This window comes from Pseudonaja textilis, chromosome 1 (assembly GCF_049901715.1).
Source record: "Pseudonaja textilis isolate UNSWEBS1 chromosome 1, rPseTex1.2, whole genome shotgun sequence".
NCBI lineage: Eukaryota > Metazoa > Chordata > Lepidosauria > Squamata > Elapidae > Pseudonaja > Pseudonaja textilis.
This window is the reverse complement of record NC_141990.1, coordinates 55,503,822-55,524,655: the sequence shown is the minus strand read 5'-3', so window position 1 is coordinate 55,524,655 and position 20,834 is coordinate 55,503,822. Positions and strand designations below refer to the sequence as shown.

Here is a 20,834-nt window from a genome sequence, read left to right as displayed (position 1 = left end):
AGTGTGAAATACACAAAATTGCATTTCAATATAAAACAAAATGCTTAGAAACCATAGACTTCTTCAAATTACTTATGAAATACTGTATGAAATTCCAGATGGATAGTATATTGCCATTATGTAAAACAGCAGAATTTAATATCATAATAAGGTTTAATCAAATTGTTAATCCTTAAAATGCAAAGTATGTGTAATTATTATATATGTTTATTACACCAACCTCTTATTGCTAATGCATGTAAAAAAAATTTCTAGACTACTGTCAATTTTGCTATACATAATGTATAAATTATATTATTAGTAAAGCAAAAACTCTCCCAAATTAATATTCTATATTGTAATTTAGTTTTATTATAATTGCATTCATTTTTTCTTTTCCTTTATAGGTTCAATATGTTATCCAGGGTTACCATAAGAGAAGGGAATATATTGCAGCATTTCTTAGTCATTTTGGAACGTACGTATATATGTTTCACCTTAAAATGGAATATAACTATAAGCACTAGCTTTCTGTCTATTTTTACTCATATGTACTAAAAAATATTTTTGCCACTTGAGTTTTTTTAAATATCCATATTTAAGCTTGGTAGCCCCAAGTTATATTACTGTAGTTATGTTACATTTGTATTTATTATGCACTAATAGATAAATTATGCCATAGTATAGAAGAAAAGAATGTTAGCATTTCTTCTTTCTTACTCTATCCTTCAAGATCATTTCTGAAGAGTTGGTGAGAAAAAAGCCAAAATAAGGGGAAATTATTAACAACAAAAACATGAATAATACAGGTGGTACCCTTTGTTAGTTGAAAGTAGAAGTAGTCAAAATTCTAGATTAATGCTAAATATTAAGAAGCCAAATAAATTCTCAACAGTATAATTAGTGAAATTATAGGTGAAAAGGGTAATTTTGAGGTTTGGATTCAAGAATAGGTGTCAGGCTACAGAACTTTTCCCATTCAATCAACTAGAATGAACTTCTGGAAACGTATCAAAACGTATCAAAAAGGAATCCTTTATTGAGATGAGACAATTCATGTAGGGGTTAAAAGCAGCGTTTAAGGTCTCTCAGGTATGCAGAGATAGATAAGGGAGTTTAGAACCCCTCCCCTTCTCTCAATGTGTATTTTGTGAAACAAAAGCCAGTATGTTTATTTCACCCCCCACCCCTTCTGAAGGAACAATCTTTTTCACAGTTTCCTAAGCATACATCTCACTTGAATTTTATATGGTCTTCTCATCTCCTGGCTGTGCTGCTCAGAGGTGTTAGGTTCCGGCCATCTGGGATTCCTTTCTCCATTGTATCATGTGTGGGTTATACAAATTCGATGTAAGATTGAATGTATTCAAGTTATATCAAGAAAGGATTTCTTTATCATTCTCCCCCCCCCCCTTCTTCTTCCACTGAAGAAATGACAGCTACAGGGATCTGACATTAAGATGGACAGTACATTGGAGAAGAAACTGGAAGATTAATTCTAAACAAAATCATGAAGGAAAATACTATTTCTATGGGAATAAAGATCAGAATAGTTAAAACAGTGATTTTCCAGTGTTAATGTACAGCTGGTTACTTAAGTACTTAGGGCCTGCTGGCAGAATTGGCCAGGCTGCTAGATGAAATAAAAACGGGCAATTCCCTTGAGGCAATAATCAGCAAGCAGAAACTCAAATACTTTGGACATACTAAATGGGTGGATGCATTAGAAAAGCTATGTTGAGTGAAATAGAAAAATGGAAAGAATGGATAATGTGGATGGACAGGATCAGCAAGATGAGAATATAGATCAAGATAGCAGATATTTGCCCATTTAGTTTATAGCACCTAACTAGCTATGTAATTTTCACTAACAGTTCCCCATCCAAGTCCTGCCAGAGGTCACCTACAGGTGTGATAGATGTGGGTCAGTGCCATGCAGAAGCCTGAACCCGCATTGAAAAAGGTCTAGATAATCCATTTCCTCTAGAACCTTCCAGAATTTTTCCTACTTTTGAAAGTTTAATTCTGCTGATATTTCTAATTATTCTAGTTGCAACATTTTTAATTTTGCGTTTAAAAGTGTGTGCATGTGTGCACCTTTATTTCAGGTTTTTTCGGTACATATTAATAAAAGGAAAAATATAAGTACTGTAGTAAATTCTAATCACATTTGCTGCTTAAAAACTGGAGCTGCCAGAAGGAAAGTTCATTGGGTATAATGGGGTCTAAATAAGAACTAGGAAAACAAGTAGGTAATGGTAGCTGCACACAGGAGGTGTTAATGTCCACAACAGAGTAATTAGTTAATATTGTTTGTGCCTAACTAGAGAGGGAAACAGTGCCTTTTGCCCTATACACGAATTTATGTATGCCAACAGGAAGGGCCAAGCCTTCCCTGCCTAATTTTGCTTTGTGGTTCTAATTATATTTTTCATTAATAATTTTTTTAATAGTGGAGTGGTAGAGTACGATGCTGAGGGTTTCACAAAACTCACTTTGTTGCTGATGTGGAAGGATTTTTGCTTCCTGGTTCACAGTGAGTAGTTATTTTCCTTTGGATACAAACATCTTGAAAATTTAAACAAAAATTAACAGGGAAGTACCAAAAACAGCAACACTTGCATCTCCTTTTTTCCCCTATCTGTCTTGAGTTTTCTGCAATCTTCATGTTTGTGTAATGTCACCTGAAATCTCAAAAAGGTCATAAGGTTTGTTAGATCATTTGTTCTTTTTAAATTATGTAAGATACAAAATGCTTTGAAAATCACAGACAGAAAAACATATTGGAATATGCCTGATGTACATACAAGGACGTTTTTCCCCTGCATGCCATCACCCTGCTAAACAACTAATTCCCACAACACTTTCAAACTATTTACTAAGACTATATTACTATTATTCTTCTCATCCCTCCTATTATCTATCTCCTTTTCTGCTTATGACTATAACCTTGTTGCTTATATCTTTATGATTATATTGTTTTATTTCATTTTTAGTATGATTTTGATTGCTTATTTAGTATCCTATGACTATCACTAAGTGTTGTATCTTTTGATTCATGATGAATATATTATGACTATGATCATGATTTATCGCTTATATCTGTTATGTACACAAAGAGCTTATGCACCGAAGACAAATTCCTTGTGTGTCCAGTCATACTTGGCCAATAAAGAATTCTATTATATATGTCAACAGACAGTTACTAAGACATACTGGGAATATGTACGAGATATTTAGATATAGATAAATGGATGTAGATATAAATATATACAATGTATGGTATTCAGCTTTGTTCGGGTATTTTCCCACATCATTATAGTTGTGCTTTTAAAGTTGTAGCAACATTTCGGCAGAATCCCATCTGCCATCATCAGGCTTCTGTATTGTGTTCATCTGTGAGTCAGACTTTCACAGCCGTTTCTGTTTTAAATTTGGGGCTAGCCTACTGCTGCTATATATACAGTATATATTCTAAATTTAGATCTAGATCTTTGTTCACTGAACATATACATATACCCTGATATTGAGAAATTATTCTGAAATGTTGTTATGCCTAAGAAATCTAACACCTTTTTCATTCAGTACCATCTATTGGAACATAGAAAATGAGTCTTCTGAGTTGCAACTGTGGAATATCTCCTCCAAGATCTTTATAGCTCATACCCTGAGGATGTTCAAAAAGTCACTGCAATCTTAGCTGCTCTTCAAAGCCTTGAGTAACTTGATGGTTGAGACACTGTACAATTTTTTTATTATTATAGAGAGTTTGCCTTCTGGATGCTTACGCTTTTTTATAATTTACCTGTTTTAATTCATACACACGCACAGATATCCACCCAAAGTTATTTAATAATCTTAATTGTGTTAAATAAATAAATGTATGCAAATAGCTATACTCTCCTGTAACAATTGCTCTGTCTCTGGTCTTCAAATCCTTTCTGCCTTCTCATCTATATCAGTGGTACCAATGTTGTCATCAAGAAGACCATTCTTGGAAGATGGTCTCTCCTTTTTCGACTTTCTCTTCCTGGGGTTTTTGTTGCGATATTTCAGTTAGAATGTATTTTTTGGAAGTCTTGTTGAGATTTTACTGTAAGTTCTTTTTTAATTCCAGGCAGTCTCCTCCCTTCCAGATTCTACCCTTTTATTCTTTTTCTCTCCTTTCCTGTTTTCAAAAGCTTTTAATTATCCAGAAATCTTTATTATCCCTGTGACTTTTTATTTTCAGCATTAAATGCCTATTGATGTCAAAGTGGATTTTTTTCCAATTTCTTGCTTAAGTCTCTTAGGTGTCAGTATAGGAAAAGGAGAAAACCAAATCTTTTCCCTTTTCTCTCTCCTTCGCAGCTTAAAAATCTTCTTAGGGAACAATGTTATTGTTTTTTTTTAAATAGTTTCAATTCTAGGGTACCTTATTTGTTGCTTTTGTTGTTTGACCCGGTCAACCAAAACTTTCTCTTCTTATCTTCCTCCTGCACATTCTTTTCCGGTCGAGTTCTTCTTTGTGGTGGCCATTTCTGACCACCGCTGCAACCGCCTTCAAGAAAGGGAGTAATGGCCAGCTGGGGAGGAGAGATGCGGCTCTCCTCAACCCTGCTGGCAGTCTCCCCCCTCTTCACCACCTCTACAGGGTGGCTTAGCCCCGAAACCAGCCAGCTCGGGGCGCTCCAGCAGCTAGTATGGATCGAAGCCTAGCAGAGGTCTGTCGCTGAAGAAGCTCAAACCGGAAGTCCCCCGGAAGATGGTCTCTCCTAACTGGCCTGAAATTGTTTGCTTTCTCCCCAGGTCGCTTATCAATGTGAGATACTTGTTTATCTTAATTGTTTATTTTTTAAAGTTGTTAGTTCCTTTGAGTTCTCTTTCAATAGAATATCATATAAATCATATTAATCTGTAACTGTCGTAGTACTGTAGTTTGAAATAATTTTGAATAGTTTCATTTCCTGTTCATAAATAAATCCTTATAGAAAGGTTTTCAAACCTTAGTAGAGGTGTAAATTAAACTACCTGCAATAGTGCAGCTAAATAGCCCTGATATACAGTATCAGATAGCAAATGATTCAGTCATAGATGAAATTTTCCACTGAACCTTGAATCCTTGTACTCTTGGAGATCACTGTACTGGTTGGCAGTGTTTTATATGTTAATTGTTTCGAATACCAGTATCTTTGTCTTTTGTATTGTACTCAAGTCCCGATAAAAGAAACCCTTGAAATCATCAAAAATAAATACCAACCAGCTAAACACCTCATGGAACTAACAGAACACTGCTTAACCAAACATATTTCATATACAAAGGACAAAGATATAAGCAAATTCCCTATGGGATCACCACTGTCACCCGTCATTGCAAACCTGTTCATGGAAGAATTCAAATCCAGAGCCCTGGCTAATGCCACCCATAAACCTAAACTGTGGTTAAGATACATCGATGACACATTCGTGATTTGGCCCCATGGAAAAGAAAACCTAAACAACTTCCTAACACACCTAAACAGCACACACCCCAAAATCAAGTTCACCATGGAAACGGAAACAAACAAACAACTACCATTCCTAGATGTACTAATCTACAAAAAAACAGATGGCACACTAGGACACACCCTATACTAGAAGAAAACACACACTAACCGCTACCTCAACGCCCAATCCCATCACCACCCAGCACCGATAAATTCCCTGGCCAAAACACTAATCACCAGAACCAAACGCCTGGCAGACAAGACACACATAAAGACTGAACTATGCACCCTGACTAAAGTACTGACAGCCAACGGCTTCCACAAAAGCAAAATCACCGGCTTGATCCACAAAAACACAGTGAGACATAATGGAGACCTAGAAGATGAACAGACCTATGGAACAGCTGTTCTGCCCTACATAAGAGGTGCTACAGACAAAATCAGTAAGATACTACAGGCATCACATCAAGACTGCCTTCAAAACAGACAGAAAAATAGCAGCCATCCTTAGAAACCCCAAAGATAAAATTGACCTGGAAAACCAAGGCATATATGAAGTCCCCTGTGCATCATGCCCTGCCACATACATTGGACAGACCAAAAGAAAAATAAGTACCTGCCTGGATGAACACAAAAATGCAGTAAAAAAGCTGGAACACACTTCCTCACTAGTCCAACACATGAAAGCCACAGGTCATAGCATCAACTTCAATGGCACCAAAACCCTAGCCACTATAGAAAACCCCAGCCACAGAATCATCAGAGAAGTCATAGAGATTGATAAAAGACCTGAAAGCATGAATAGAAGAGATGATTCCACCAGACTGTCAATTATTTGGAAGCCTGCACTCACAAACAAAAAAATCTCCACATCACAAGCCAGGCAAACACCTGGGCACAAACAGATCCCCCCTGATACCTCCAGCTCAAACACACCCCAACCAGGCACCCAGATGAAACCTAGCTTCCTAACAAATGATAGCCATCCATTTACTCGGAGCCAAGCTGCACTAAAGGCCTCCAATACAGGAACACAATGTTGCCAGCCAACCAAGACAAAAAAACCCACAAAACAGACAGAAGATATTAGAAACACCAATCAAGCAGAACACAGCAAACTCCAAGACCAATAAACACAGACCAAGACTCCCAACCAATCAGGATGAAGAAAAAACCATTCTGGCATAGCAGTAGGCTAGCCCCAAATTTAAAACTGAAACGGCTGTGATAGTCTGACTCACAGACGAACACAATACAGAAGCCTGATGGTGGCAGATGAGATTCTGCCGAAACGTTGCTACAACTTTAAAAGCACAACTACAATGACGTGGGAAAATACCCGAACAAAGCTGAATACCATACATATATATATATATATAATTGTGTGTTACTTCTTTTAAAAGTTCACTTTTTGTATTTGGAATATTAGCACCGAAAATGTCCATTGTCATCCCTTCTAATAAAAGTAAATTTGAAAGGAGAAAAAAAGCACACTTGAGACATGTCAGCACAGCTTGTAGTCAGTCAACTCTTTAGTTAGTATATCTTCAAGAGATTGACTGAATCTATCCTCATCTTCCAGGTTTCATAGCTGTGATTTTTTCTTTTACATATAGCAATTCAGAAAAATAATTTAAAATTTCTTTACATAGTAGTTTATTTCTGCATAAAGAATTTTGAAGTTTGAAAATTTTCAAATAGTTTCTCATTAAATTCAAAATTACTTTGCTCCAGGAAAGTCAGCAATCAGTATTTAATTATCCATGTTTTTAAAATCTAAATATTTTTTCTTTTTATTTAATTAATTCTAGAGTTACTTATTGAGAGAAATTATTACAATTGAACTATTGCCACTGATTAACTTACTCAAACTAACTGATGCATCACTGGCTTTGTTGAATACCCAAGGGTTATTGAGTTATGAAAAATAATGCAAAGAAAACTACTGAAACATTTCTTTGAAATTTGAGTTGATCTTATCTTTCATTTCTGATAGACCTGTAATTCTAAACATTTAATCACATGTGAAGTGTAATCAGAAGAGAATATTAATTTTCTCTATTTTAGAGCAAAAGCATAACATGAAAACACATTAACAAAAGTTACATTATTCAGATATGGGTTTTTTTTAGTTTTATGCAAAATCAATGTTTTCATCTGAATTCCATCAGATGATAGAATATCAAATAATTAAATAATCCCTTTGAGAGAGATGAGAGGTTCAGAAATGTAGAAAAATAAACAAACAATGTGCTGAGGAATACTTTCCCTTTTAAAACTGTTCATATTTGTATGTTAGTTGCTTAATTTTTAATTTGCAGATGAAAAGATATGTATTTGAAATTGATTATTACAAAGTGAGTAAAAATTGAGTTATAAAATGCAAAATATTGGGTTTTCTTAGCTTCCTCTCTGTTAAATACCAGAAATCTGATGTAAAACATCCTGCAATAATTCTCAGCAGATTTTTCAAAGAATGGAGGACAGTTGGAATCACCCTACGTGACCATTTTCTATTAATTGATAGCAGTCTCTGAATACCAGCTAATGTCTTCAGAAGAATGTTCTTCTAGGGCATATGGCTTGAGCCAATCATACAAAAGAATTTGGCTGTTCTTCATGTTCATTAGCATTCAGTCCATATTTGTTAACAGTTTGGTGTGAATTCCTGCTTATCATACCCTAAAAATTAAAGACTTATTGCAGTTCTCTCTGGATAGCTTGAATGTTTTGTATGATGGAGAAAAATAATTTTTAGTCAATTATTGCTGACAGTTGTAGTATAGTTTTATGATCGGCTCTGATAATAAAAATATTCTTCAAAAATATTTTATTTTATCAGGACACATTTCTTACATTTCTTCTTCTAGCTGTTAACCTGATTTAAATTTAGTTATGGAATTAACATAAGCCATAAATGTTTTTTTTTATAATGAATGTGGTAATGGTCATATATTTCATATAATATCGTAGTGTTTTATCCATTCTGCAGTTGAAGTGAACTGTGTGTCAGTTATTAACCTAACAATAATTTTCAAAGTAATGTTCTAGTTGAGAAAAAATGGTATTAATGTCACTAAGTCAAGAATATCTGATAAATTTCTGAGTGCTAATGCAAACATTCAATTTCATGGGAAAACATCAATATAACTGCTGGCAAAAATACTTTGCCATACATTATAAGCTGTTTTACATTGGTATAAAACATTTGGACTAAGTGGCAGAAATACAGATTTCACAAATTATGCTTGGTTCACTTGTGTTTTTTGATTATTTGATGAATATCTTTATTATTTGATGACTACCTTGATTTCAGCAGAATCTGAACTAGAGCTAGCCATCTGGTTCATGTGCAGGGCAGTGGTACAATATATGAGTATATGACTTTTAGTATAAAGCTGATTTTCACAGGCATTTCTCCCCAAATCTCGGCTTCTTTGAACAGCCAAACCCATTTGTGTTGTCCTGTAAATGGAGTAGTTATTTCAATCCATGCTTCTGAGTGTGTTTTGGAGTGTTTTAGTCTTCTATAGCATGAAGTTCCAAGAAGTCTTTTTTTTTTTTTTTTGCTCTATTGCAGTTTGTTTTGGTGTGATTTTCTGAATGATCTTCCCTACACATTCTGAACAGAGTGTACAACCCCAATAGATACATTACAAATAGATACATACTTATCTAATTCATTACAAAAAAAAATCTTGTTACAAATTTAAGCACAGAGAAAGCAGCATACTAAAATCTGCATATATTCACTCATACATAAACTGTCTGTCTGTCTATCTATCTATCTATCTATCATCATCATCTATCTAGTGCTCCCGTCGGCCCCCCATGCTTGCTTCTTCTTCCTACACTTAAAAAAAAAGTAAGACCTCCCCCAAAATAAGCCTGAGTGCTTATTTTCAAGCCCAAAAGAAAATATTATTTTCAGGGAAACACGGTATGCAAACAAATAACTTCTGAAGTAAACTTAAGAGTTACTTTCTTGTTAGCAGTTAGTTTTCCACAGCTGTTTTTAGTGGAAGGCAGGCTTAAATCCAGGAAGCCCTCTCTGGCACTCGCTCAACACCTGTCTAACAACTTTGACATCACCACACAGTGGAAAGCCAAATGGGCTGCTGAACGCACAGATACAGGCAGTTATATAGATGACAATACACAAAATGTACCAGGTTTTGACTTTCCTCACCAGCATTGGTCAGCTCTGAACAGGATCCATACCCAGCATTGTTTAAGTGGGATCTTGTCTCTACCCCTCAGTGTGACTGTGGTGCTCCTTGACAAAATATCTTTCATATTGTGTCCAAATGTTCATCAAGAGCTTACACCGGCCTAATGTTTGATTTTTTTTTTCAACAAAGACCACCCGCTCCTTGAATGGCTGGGTGGACTGGACATTAACATTTGAACCTGTCATGCCCCTGTCAGAATCTGATTTGGAGGAGGAAACCGAACTGCTGACAGGGAGAGGGAGTGTGGCTCCATTGGCTGTGGAAGAAACTGGGGAAGGGCAAAATCAGGCTGGGCAGAGCAGAGGAAAGGGAGAGCAAGGAAGAGGGAATTCAGAGAAAGACCTAGGTCCACCCCCTCTTTATCTTAGGGCACACGGAGGAATGGAAAAGAGAGTAATGTGGGTTGCGTGGCTTACGGGGGAGAAAAGGGCCCTGATTCCCTTCATTAGCTGCAGCTGTGAACACATAAAAAGGAAGCTGCACGCAGCAAGCTGTTGGGAGCAAAACTGAAATTATCTTCTATCATCATGGTTTATCTATGTTCCTGGCGTCTTCCAACTGTGTGAGTTTTGCCATGCTTTCAAGTCTGAAATTCCTTCTCCTGCCCTGTCAAGCTAATTACTTCAGTTTGGTTTGTTTGGATTTTAAGTTACAGTTTGTGTAGATCTTGTTTTGGACTGAATTTTCTACAGTTAAAGGCTGTTCCTGGGAGAGTTTTTCTCCAGCCGAAGGTAACCTGGACTTTGGGAGCAAAGTTGGAGAAAATAAAAGGACTGTTATTGCTTATTTGACTGTGTTGCTATTGTGTCATGCCCCGGGTCATCACCGAAACACTATAAGTCCTTGTATTTGCCATATGCTAAATAAATAAAGTGGATGGAACCCTAAAATATTTTTTTGTTTAATTGTAGCTTCCTCAAAGTGGTTCCTTCACATAATTGTAGCATACCAACACAAGTATCCCATTTCTCACCTGTAGACTCTGTATTCTATTGAAGTCTTCACAAATGCAAATTTCATAACTGATTCTGCTCAACCTTTAGAAATTTAATGCAGCTTTTTTTAAGGGTTCATCTTGTCATAATTAATCTCTGTAGTGAAACATATACGGATGCCAATATAATCATGTTAAGAAAGGTTGCCATAGAAACTAGTGCAGCAGAAAGAAAAGGGGACTAGGGGAAAGGCCTTGAAACTTCAAAGAAGATGAAATAAGTCATTAACGGAAATATCCATATGATGTATAGCAAAATTGCAAGATTCCTAGCAAAAGATGAGATAGAATACAATTACAGGCTGGTTATATACCCTGTTTCAAGATGGTGAAGGCGTTACTACTATAGCTACATTTAATAGCAAGCTAAATAATTATATTAGTTACAATCGCTTTTTTGTGTTTGGGGTCAAAAAAAGGAAGAAGCCTTAAGGAAGAGAACAGCAACAGGCATTTCAGTAGGCTGCAGCCACCAAGTTCTGACTGTTTCTGCTAGTAGTCTATAACTCTATGCCCAAGTTATAGAAGAGTATAGGAAACACAAGAAATAGCAACATGGTTGAGTTTGGTGACAGAAGTCTTTTCTTTTTTGATTCTGATAACAGGAATTAACTTAGTAATTAATCAGTAAGCTGATCCTTCTCTGTAGGAAGAGGCAACACTCTTAAGTTTCTTTAGACAACAGACATGCCTGTATCTCTAATAAATAGAATTCAGTAGAATTGGTTCATTTGTTTTCAGCAATAAACTGGGTATTCACAAGAGTTAACAATTGTATGTTAATCAATTTTTAAGCCTTCCAAAGTTTGTAAGCATGTATGTTTGCATTTTTCTATGGGGATGTTCTTTGAGCTAATGATCCACATTCATTTCTGCAGATCCAAATTTAATATATTTTCTATTGTATATTGAGCATTATATGATTATTTTATTTAATGGATTCCTTTGACCCATTTTGTTATATATCCAAAATAACTAGGGATATAGATTTATATTATGTTTTAAATTATGTTAAAGGCCTCAACATGCCATGAAATCCCTTACTAAGAGGAACACCAAAAATGGCTTTTAATGCATGTCTAAAATGCATGTATAACTAATTAAAGTTTTCAATATTATCATTATATATTTAAAATATTTATATAATTTATTTGTACAAGAACAGTGGATGTCTCACAAGATAATAACAAGCAAAAATAAAAAAACACACCACACAATCACAATATAAAATCACACTGCCTGGAGTAACCCATATCAACATAACATTTTACTGGGCCCCAATCTCATCTGCTGCTCCACACTTACAAAATTTTAAAGGTTTTTTTTTTTCTTAAAATCTAATACTTCTACTGGCATATAGGTAGTTCTCGGTTAATGACAATAATTGGACCAGAATTGCCATCGCTAAGTAATGCAGTCATAAAGTGCAACATCCTATGACTGCATCACTTAGTGACAGCAATTCCTGCAGACCCCATTGCCATTGTTAAGAGGTACCTTCTCACATCTTCCTGCCAGCTTCCAACAACCACCGTTACTGGGGAAGACAGCAGGAAATGGCAAGTTCCAGGTGCCTTGCAAGCAGAACAGCAGGCAGGTAAGTGGTATGGTGGGGAGGTGTGCGTGCTTAGCTGGTACCATTGGGTTGGAGTGGCTGCTGCCAATGGGGGAGGTTCTGGGGATGATCAACAAGGTGTGAGTGCAGAGGGTCTGAAAAAAATGACTTGTTTTTCACACTTAAAACGCTTGCAGCATCCCCACAGTCATGTGATCAAAATTAGATGCTTGGCAGCTGACTCATATTTATGACAGTTGCAGTGTCTCGGGGTCATGTGATCACCTGAAAAGCAAAGTAAATGGGGAACCCAGATTCACTTAACAACCATGCAGTGATTCACTTAATACTTAAGAGGCAAGAAACATCATAAAATGGAACAAAATTCACTTAACAAATGTCTCACTGAGCAACAAAAATTTTGGGCTTAATTTTGTTGTAAGTCGAAGACTAACTGTATTTCTTTTTCAATCTGTCCAAGTACAGGATATCAGCCCAATTTTTCTTAAGGTTTTTCATAGAAAGTAACTAAAGTAAATGATACACAAGAGCTGGAGCAACTTTTATCACTTGAAAAATCACAGATGGAAGTTTCCAAAAGAGTGAGGAAGAAGTGGGGAGAACTAATCATGAAAATAGCATCTTAAATAATTATTTTATGAAGTTTTTATCTCCTGATGTGAAACATTAATACATATATCTCCAGTTTTTAATGTTTCAGTTGCGGTTTTCTTTCACAATATGATTTTCACACAGAAAAACGTTACAATGCTTCTATCCACCTCAAAATTCTATAAAATAGATACTATTTATTATAATGGGAGAGGTTTCCCATTAACCTTTCATTAAAGGTATAAGTCCTTTTGACTTCTCTCAGCTGAAAGGAAGTCAAAATTTTAACTTAATCCAGAGATGGGGAATCTGACCTGAAGTTCATCCTACTAAAGAACAGTTCTCAGTGTTCCTCAGCATTTATTGTGATGCATGGGACTAGTAAGAGTCAGCAATATGTGACCTGCTGATCAAAAAGGCTGGGAAACTGGAATAGGAGAGGAAATTAGAGACACCCTTCTCTGTTTATATAACATTTCTGTCTTTCCTGTCCTCAGCAGCTTGTTTTGATAGAAAAGAGGTAGTTTAGAATTTGTGAACTAAAAGGTAAAGATAAATAGTAAGGCCAACTGTTGGTAGGGTGATCAGTTAGCCAAATGGCAAATAAAATTAATTTGCATATAGATATGTAAATTACTTTATGGGGCACTGGAGGGGGATGGGGGGGGCGCAGGATAGAAACCAGGAGAAAAACCTACCTTAGGTACAAAGTGAAATTTGAACCATTCTCTCTCTCTTACTCTTAGGGAAGACACAATGGCAAACAACTTATGAAATCTTGCCAGGAAAACTGCAGATCCTAGTCCAGACAATCACCATGAGTCAAAACTGACTTAGAGGCACACATATGCACACACAATAGTTGCAGGACAATATTGATAAAAAGGGGTTCTGTCTCAATTTTGCTGGTAAACATCTCAAACGTGAGAAGCAAAATACATAGGTCAAGATTTGCCTTGGCCTATGTAAGACTGCTTTTATCTAGTATAGCCACAGGTTCCTCAAAACTTACTTATTCCTTTTCTGTATAGCTATAATAATGTCTAAATGAATTCTGCCTGCCTTTTATTTACACAGAAAATATTCCAGGATTTAAAAAACAGTTCTCAAATATGTTTTATACAAAGAGGAGTATGCTTGTCTCTAGAAGCCCACAAATATGTTTCTCACCTCAGCAACTGGTTGCGTTGTTCTTCGTTTTACTTTTTGCAACAGGGCTTACTCCCAAATTTTTATTAGATATGTAGCCATAAAAAATTAAAATATAAGAAAAAATATTATAGACAGATCTTTCAGTCTTGTGGTTTGATGAGTAAATGCCTCTATATGTAATAGTCATACTTTGAAATATGTAGCTCTGTTGTAATACGCTATACAAGAAAAGTTCAATCATAACAAGCATATTCTCATTTTTATTGTTTCAAATGTGAATGGCAACTGTAGAAACATGTTTTGAATACATCTAATGGTAACAAAGACAATAATGACACAATATTGGAATGAAAGCCTTCTATACCAAATGAATAATAGTGTTTTTTTCAAACATCTATTAAAGTTTCAAGGTAATACTGTATGTAGGATCTTAAGTAGTAATCACTATTTATAAAAGTAGAAGAAAATAATTTGTTTTAGTGTATTTATTGTAAATCATGATTCACCTGCTTTTTGAGTTTATATGTAAAATCATATGTACAAAAGCAAAATAATAGCCATTCCTCAGAATATAATATCTACTTTACATATAAACATTGTGTAGAGATTAGTTCATTTATGCATAGATAGGATACATTTATTTATTTTTATTTTGTATTTCTAAACTGCCCATCTCATTCAGCATATATCTTACCAAGTCTACAACAAAATTGCAGATAAAACGTTGCTATTTAGAACTTTCTACATCTCTGTAACAATTGGGCAGTTACAAGTCCTTTTATTGCATTATGTCCATTTAGTTGATTCCTATTTCTACTGTTCTCCAGATCACTTGTTGGTAGAGAAGAACCTTGAGGGATAATCACCATTTATACTGATTAGACAAAATAGTTCTATTTTTCCTAATAATCATGTCATTTTTATATAAACAAATTATGAAAATGGCTTCAAGTGAAGAATCATATTTATACAGTTATGTACATTATGTACATACAAGCTCTTTTATGCTTTGCTTCACTCATTTTATTTATTTTACTTTATTCAGCCTGATTCTACACTGCCTATTCTGTTTGGTTGCGGTTTTCCAATTTTATTGAAGGGTGGTTTTTTCCTGAATCTTTGCTTCTGTTTTCTTTTAACTATAAAGTTTATGCAGATATAGAAACATATCCAAGAATTGTTAGATCGGCTTAAAAATACCACAGTTTAAATTTAGCCACAAAGGTGTATTTTGTTTCATCAACTCCAATTCCAGTTAATCACTCTGGAGATCTTAGATCTTGGGTAGGATGTATGGTATGGAGAATGTGGTCTCCTAAAGTGTCCTGGGTTTATATCATTCTATTCAAAAATTGTTGTCAACTTTTTGAATTGTTCCTGGAAAAGATTTGTATGACACTAATATAACAAATGTATTCCTGCTACTATAATTCAACTTTTAGTAGTTTCCAAAGATTCAACACTCCATGTTAAACATTCCAGAATAAATCAATTTAGTGTAGTTAAAATATATGTCACTATAGCGATGTGTTATTTCATCTGAGTTGATTGTGTATCATTTGTCAGGTTAATGAAACTTTTTCTGTTATAATTTAGGATTAAAGTTGAATGAAATGAGTTGTCCTTATACACTTAAATCCACAAACCTCTTTCTTCCTCATACTTCCCTATCTAGTTCAAGGAAGGCAGATTGAAAATTTATCAAAAATCATAGTAGGATAAACTGAGTAATTCTTGCCTAAATGTTTCCATCTGACATGACTCTTCCCTGGTTAGCACTGTCTGGTCCTTGATTTGTCTTGACTTTTTCGGTTAGGCAGGTCAAGCCAAATATGTAAATATTTTATCCTATATTTCCAAAACTACTATAATGAAGTCCCAGGCAGACCTGAAGGAAACCATTTTATGTACACAATAGTCTAGAAACATAATCATGGCAGACAGTTTACTTTGTTTTCCACAGCCTTCTCTGTCCTTGGTTTAGTAGTTCTTTCACAACTTGGAATAGCTGTGCTAGATGACTATGGTTACAGTGTTGTCAGTTCCGTGAGTGAAATTTGTGAACTGTAATTTGCACAGGAAAGAGGGGAGGGGGCTGAATGTTGGAAAGTTACCAGTCAGATTATTGACATGCCTTCTAGGGTGAGGATAAAAAAAGAAAAAGGAGAAATATTTTGATTTAATTTGCTGGTGTAACAAGAAGACAAGAGCAAGTTGTCTTGCCACTGAAGATCCTAGACTAATAAAGGGAGGTTGGGACAGACCAGAATAGTTACCTTTGGCATAGTTTCTCTTGGAATTAGTATTTCATTGACTGGTATTACTGCTTTAAAATGAGTTGGACATTTCAGATAATGGATACTGAATTTCTTAGAACAGATGTGGCTTCCTCTCTGTGTGAAGCAATTATTCTATTTCCCCTCTCGTTCCTTTCCCTTCCTGATAACTGCTTGAAAATGCTTTTAACATTTTCCACTAGTGTTTTTTTAAGTAAGAATTATTTTTATCACAAATGAAATTAACATGAAATTTTAATCAATTCCTACAATATTGTCAATCTTTGCTATTTCCATTTTTATGATATACAGTATTCATTTTCCAGTTCATATTTACCAGCAGAGACCACTGTTTATATATAATCTATGTCTAACCTTTGTAGCAATTGGAAGCTTTAATATAAAAGAAAGATGGGTCCTAAAATTAACTGTTGAGAAATGTTAAACGTAATAGATTTGCAGAAAACATTCCCAGAAAAGTATTTCTATTCCTTAAAACCTGTCTTTTTTCTTTATGTACTCAGAATTGCATTAAAATTAAGTTTTTCTGATGAGATATCACGGGTCGGCACAGGACTTGTGTAAACCTATTAGTGAGGTGACTCACATAATGTGAGGTTATTTTTAGAGTCTAGATTTGAGTTATTTGGAATGTTTTTTTAAGCTGATATGCAGATAGATTTCTTTATCATGGCTTGCAAAACTTACAAATTGAGCATCCCTTAATAGATGACTAAGCGGTACTTCCAGGAATTTACAGATGTGAGTCACTCATCTATTGTCGGCAGAAATACCTATGAATCAATATGTGTTTGGAAATAGTATTTCCAGTTTTGAACCGAGTTGCTGAAGCAGTATTTTTAAACTATCAGATTTATAAAACTTGCAGATGACTTAGTAAAATTCAGCAGTCCCATTTTCATGTGTATTCTGCATAAATGATTGAAGTACTTTTTCATGCAGTGTCAGCATGTTTGATCAGAACCATTTTTAAAATCTCAGTTCTCTCAGTTTATCTTTATTTCTATTATTCTATTCTATTCATTCTATTCAAATCAAAAGATTGATTTGGGTTTTCCTTAAAGTTGTCCTGGTTGTTTAGCTCCCTTTATGTCTGTCAAGAAAATGCTTTGCTTTTATCTCTAAACCTGAACCCATTCTTATTTTTCTGTCATTGTTTCATATCACATCTGTCTGTCACACTGTGACTTGCACTGCCAAAGCATTATCTCTATTTAATAGCTCTGTCTTTTCTATCTTGCTTCTCCAAATTCCCATACAGAAGCTGTTTTCATTGTGTGTGTGTGTGTGTGTGTGTGTGTATTCATTTTTCTTCTTAACCTTTGCTGAACTCCCTACCCATAACTTTTGCATGAAATTAAAGCTGTTCTTTTTACATAAACCTCTCTATTTTGCATTTCTTTCTTCTGCTCCTCCTTGTGTTGAAATTTGGGGAGGGATCTGCTTTTTTTTTTTTTTTTTGCTTATATAACTTGATAAAGCTTGATAAATTTGAATAATGATGTTTACAAAAGATCCAAATTCAGTCAGCTATTCAGCACTCAGTGATCCAGCATTGTAACACAGTCTGTACTGTAGGTTGTTAGAACATACATATATCATCTAGAATTATTCAAAGGAAAGATGCTTGTATAAAAATAAGTTATTTATTCATTTATATGGTCATATTTATAACCTGCTGAATTCCAGCAACCACAGATTTCTGGCAAATATTTGAAATACATACTGGGCATATTTTAAGTGCATTTTAATTAATGAGGCAAGAGATAAAACTAAAGGAGATCATTTGGAACTAAGAAGATAAATAATAAACCTTGATTTAAAGTCAGGAGAAGCGAAATTCTCAGAAAAATTGGTAGAAGTTCTCATGCAAAGTACCAGGGGCAAGTCATTTCAAATGTTATAGCATATACAGGGCTGTGTTGTGGTTGGTTGTTGAAAAAGTCAGTATGGCCAGTAAAAGCTCTACTGTTCTTGTTTCTTATGTTAATTCCACACGCGACATATCCAACAAAAATCTGGTGGAGTTTTGATTTCATGGTTGTGGCAAACAATCTTTATCTATTTTTATCATATCTTGTAGACACTCCTGACAGTGGGTGTGTTGTGGAGGGAGTAGTAGCTAAGAAACAACTGAGTTGTGTCCACCCTACTATCCATAACTAGCCATAATTGAATTTTTACAATGTCTTGTTAACTGGAAGAATTTCTTCCCAGTTCCTTTATCTTTGAAAAAGTTGCTCTGTGGAGAAAATTACCACAATTGCTCAAAGGCTAATCATAACGAATGAAAGCTTCTATGAATTAACAGTCTTGTCTCTATTGTGCTTTTTATACTTGACTTCAATGTTATGTACTTACAGCTATTTAAAAACAAAAGCTTTTCAAAGAAAGCTTTTGCCTTTTTGAACAAAAGTTTTTAAACATGCTATTAATACCTACTTCAGTTGGTCAGATACTTAAAACAAAGAAAAAGGAGATTCTTCAGTTAAAAAAAAGAAACTAACACCACAGATATTAAATTGCCTTTACTGAAGTTTTATTATGAAATATCATATGTTTTATATGAGTTGTATGAAGTTATTCAGCTGCCTTTTAAGAAGCATGCAGAGTTAGAAAATCATTTAAAAAACAAGAAAACACATAAAAGAAATTATGAACTTTAATTACAAAGGGAAAATAACAAAGTAAATCCTAACCTCAAAACTATAACCAGGTTTTAGGAGGTTGTGTTGACCCCACAGAGCAGAACAGATCTTTTAGATTTGCTTTTTAGACTTTCAAAGAATGCTACAAAAGCACATTGCTAAATGATAAATCACTTTAGATAATGGCATCATTATGTTGTTCATTAGCCAAGAATGAAACAGTAGGTATTTTAATCTAAAAATTTACTTGTCATTTCTGTCCCCTAGCAGAGACAGTTTGATAATAATTTCCATGATGGTGTTATGGTGGATGCTAACACAAGGGGAATTCCAAGTCTATATATACACATTGTACACATTCATTTAACTGAGTTCTAGCAATGTCTGCTGATTTCAAGGAGAACCAACTTTTGGACCAGGATATTGTAAAATTATGAAACTGCAAATGGAGTTTATTTTAAATTATTTTAAAAAATATGTATAGATGTACAAAAAGGTTATTTATGTATTGGTTAGAGCAGGACTGTCATACTCATGGCCTGCAGGCCAGATGCATCATGCGCTGGCAATGCCCACGCCTGGTTTAGCGAAGGGAGAAAAAGTCCCGAAACGTCACGCGATGCTGCCATGACGCTGTGAGTTTGACACCCCTGAGTTAGAGCATTCTTAGACTTTTATTTTATTTATATTTCAAAATGATCAGTAAGTATTAAAGAGTTCACATTTTAAATTTTTCTAAGCTGATTTTGTGAAGTTTTTTTTTCCTCTTTCCTTCTTGGAACTATGATCTTATTTCTTTTCAAGGTGGAACTTAATCTGCCATCAGGAAATCCATTTCAGGACACTACTCTTAATTCCCAAATAGCTTATTATTGCACTTTCCTTTTTTGCTTTTCCTTCTTTAAACAACCTCAGCCATGCCTTATTAAGATATACACATGTAATTTTGTGCTTAACCAGGTGTATTTTGTGCTTAACCAAATGCATTTCCACTTCATTTGTTTAATCAGAATTTTAAATATTATACCAGCAAATTCCATCCATATTAAAATTTGATTCTTAACTTCCCAAATATAAATTAGTAGTAGTAGAATTTATTTATCAAGTCTCAAAGGAAAGGGTACATTTTTCCATGGTTTTATATGTATATATACCAACTAAATTATTTGTTTGGCTATTGTTATACATACATGGCTACTGGATACATTTATCAAATCATATTACCTTTTAGTGTAACCACATAGGAATATGTTTTTGAGTTCAAAGTACATACCCGAGATATATGGTAATAACTTCCTTGCATAGCATGCTGTAATCCTGAACTTGAAAGGAAAATATAGTCACATTTATGGAAAGTAAGTGCTGGATAAAAGATAAAATGCAAAATGTCTCTCAGAACCCATGAAAAGATTTGTGACAACTATCTTGGCCAATAAATTTCTTAACGTTGGAATTCTTGAGTTCCCATTATAAATTGTGAGTCTGAATTTTTCATATTATTTATCTTCTTTTGCTGCCTTTCCCCACCCACCCCCCAAAGCAGGTAGATCTCATCCATAGTATTATTATCTGTTGTTTCACATACCACAACTGATAATTTAAGACTTTGATCTATAAATGTTTTTGCATATCTATTGATTTGGCCCTTTTTTGGTAGAAAATGGTAGAGAGGATTTTTTTTACAACTGATAAATGTGTTTTTATGGGTTAGGACTAGATTGTCTGCATGCCTATATTTGCTGCTGCTGCTGCTGCTGCTGCTCCTCCTCCTGCTCCTCGACCTTGAATATCATTGGCTTGTGGGCTTCCATGTGATTGTAAGCTGTAGGTCTTTTCACTTGGTTATGGTTGAACTTGCCAGTTGTGGGGATCCATATTGCTTCCTCACAACAGCTGGCTG

General features: G+C 34.8%; 1 protein-coding gene across 5 annotated transcripts in view; it reads left to right on the top strand.

The window, feature by feature from the left end:
- BABAM2 (BRISC and BRCA1 A complex member 2) overlaps positions 1-20,834 on the top strand; it is a 147,177-nt gene that overhangs the window by 93,998 nt on the left and 32,345 nt on the right. For all 5 annotated transcript variants that reach the window (XM_026695616.2, XM_087934895.1, XM_026695617.2 and 2 more), the window contains 2 exons: positions 387-457; positions 2,433-2,515. In XM_026695616.2, coding sequence (XP_026551401.1) covers positions 387-457; positions 2,433-2,515 — 154 coding nt within the window. The remainder of the gene's footprint in view (positions 1-386; positions 458-2,432; positions 2,516-20,834) is intronic.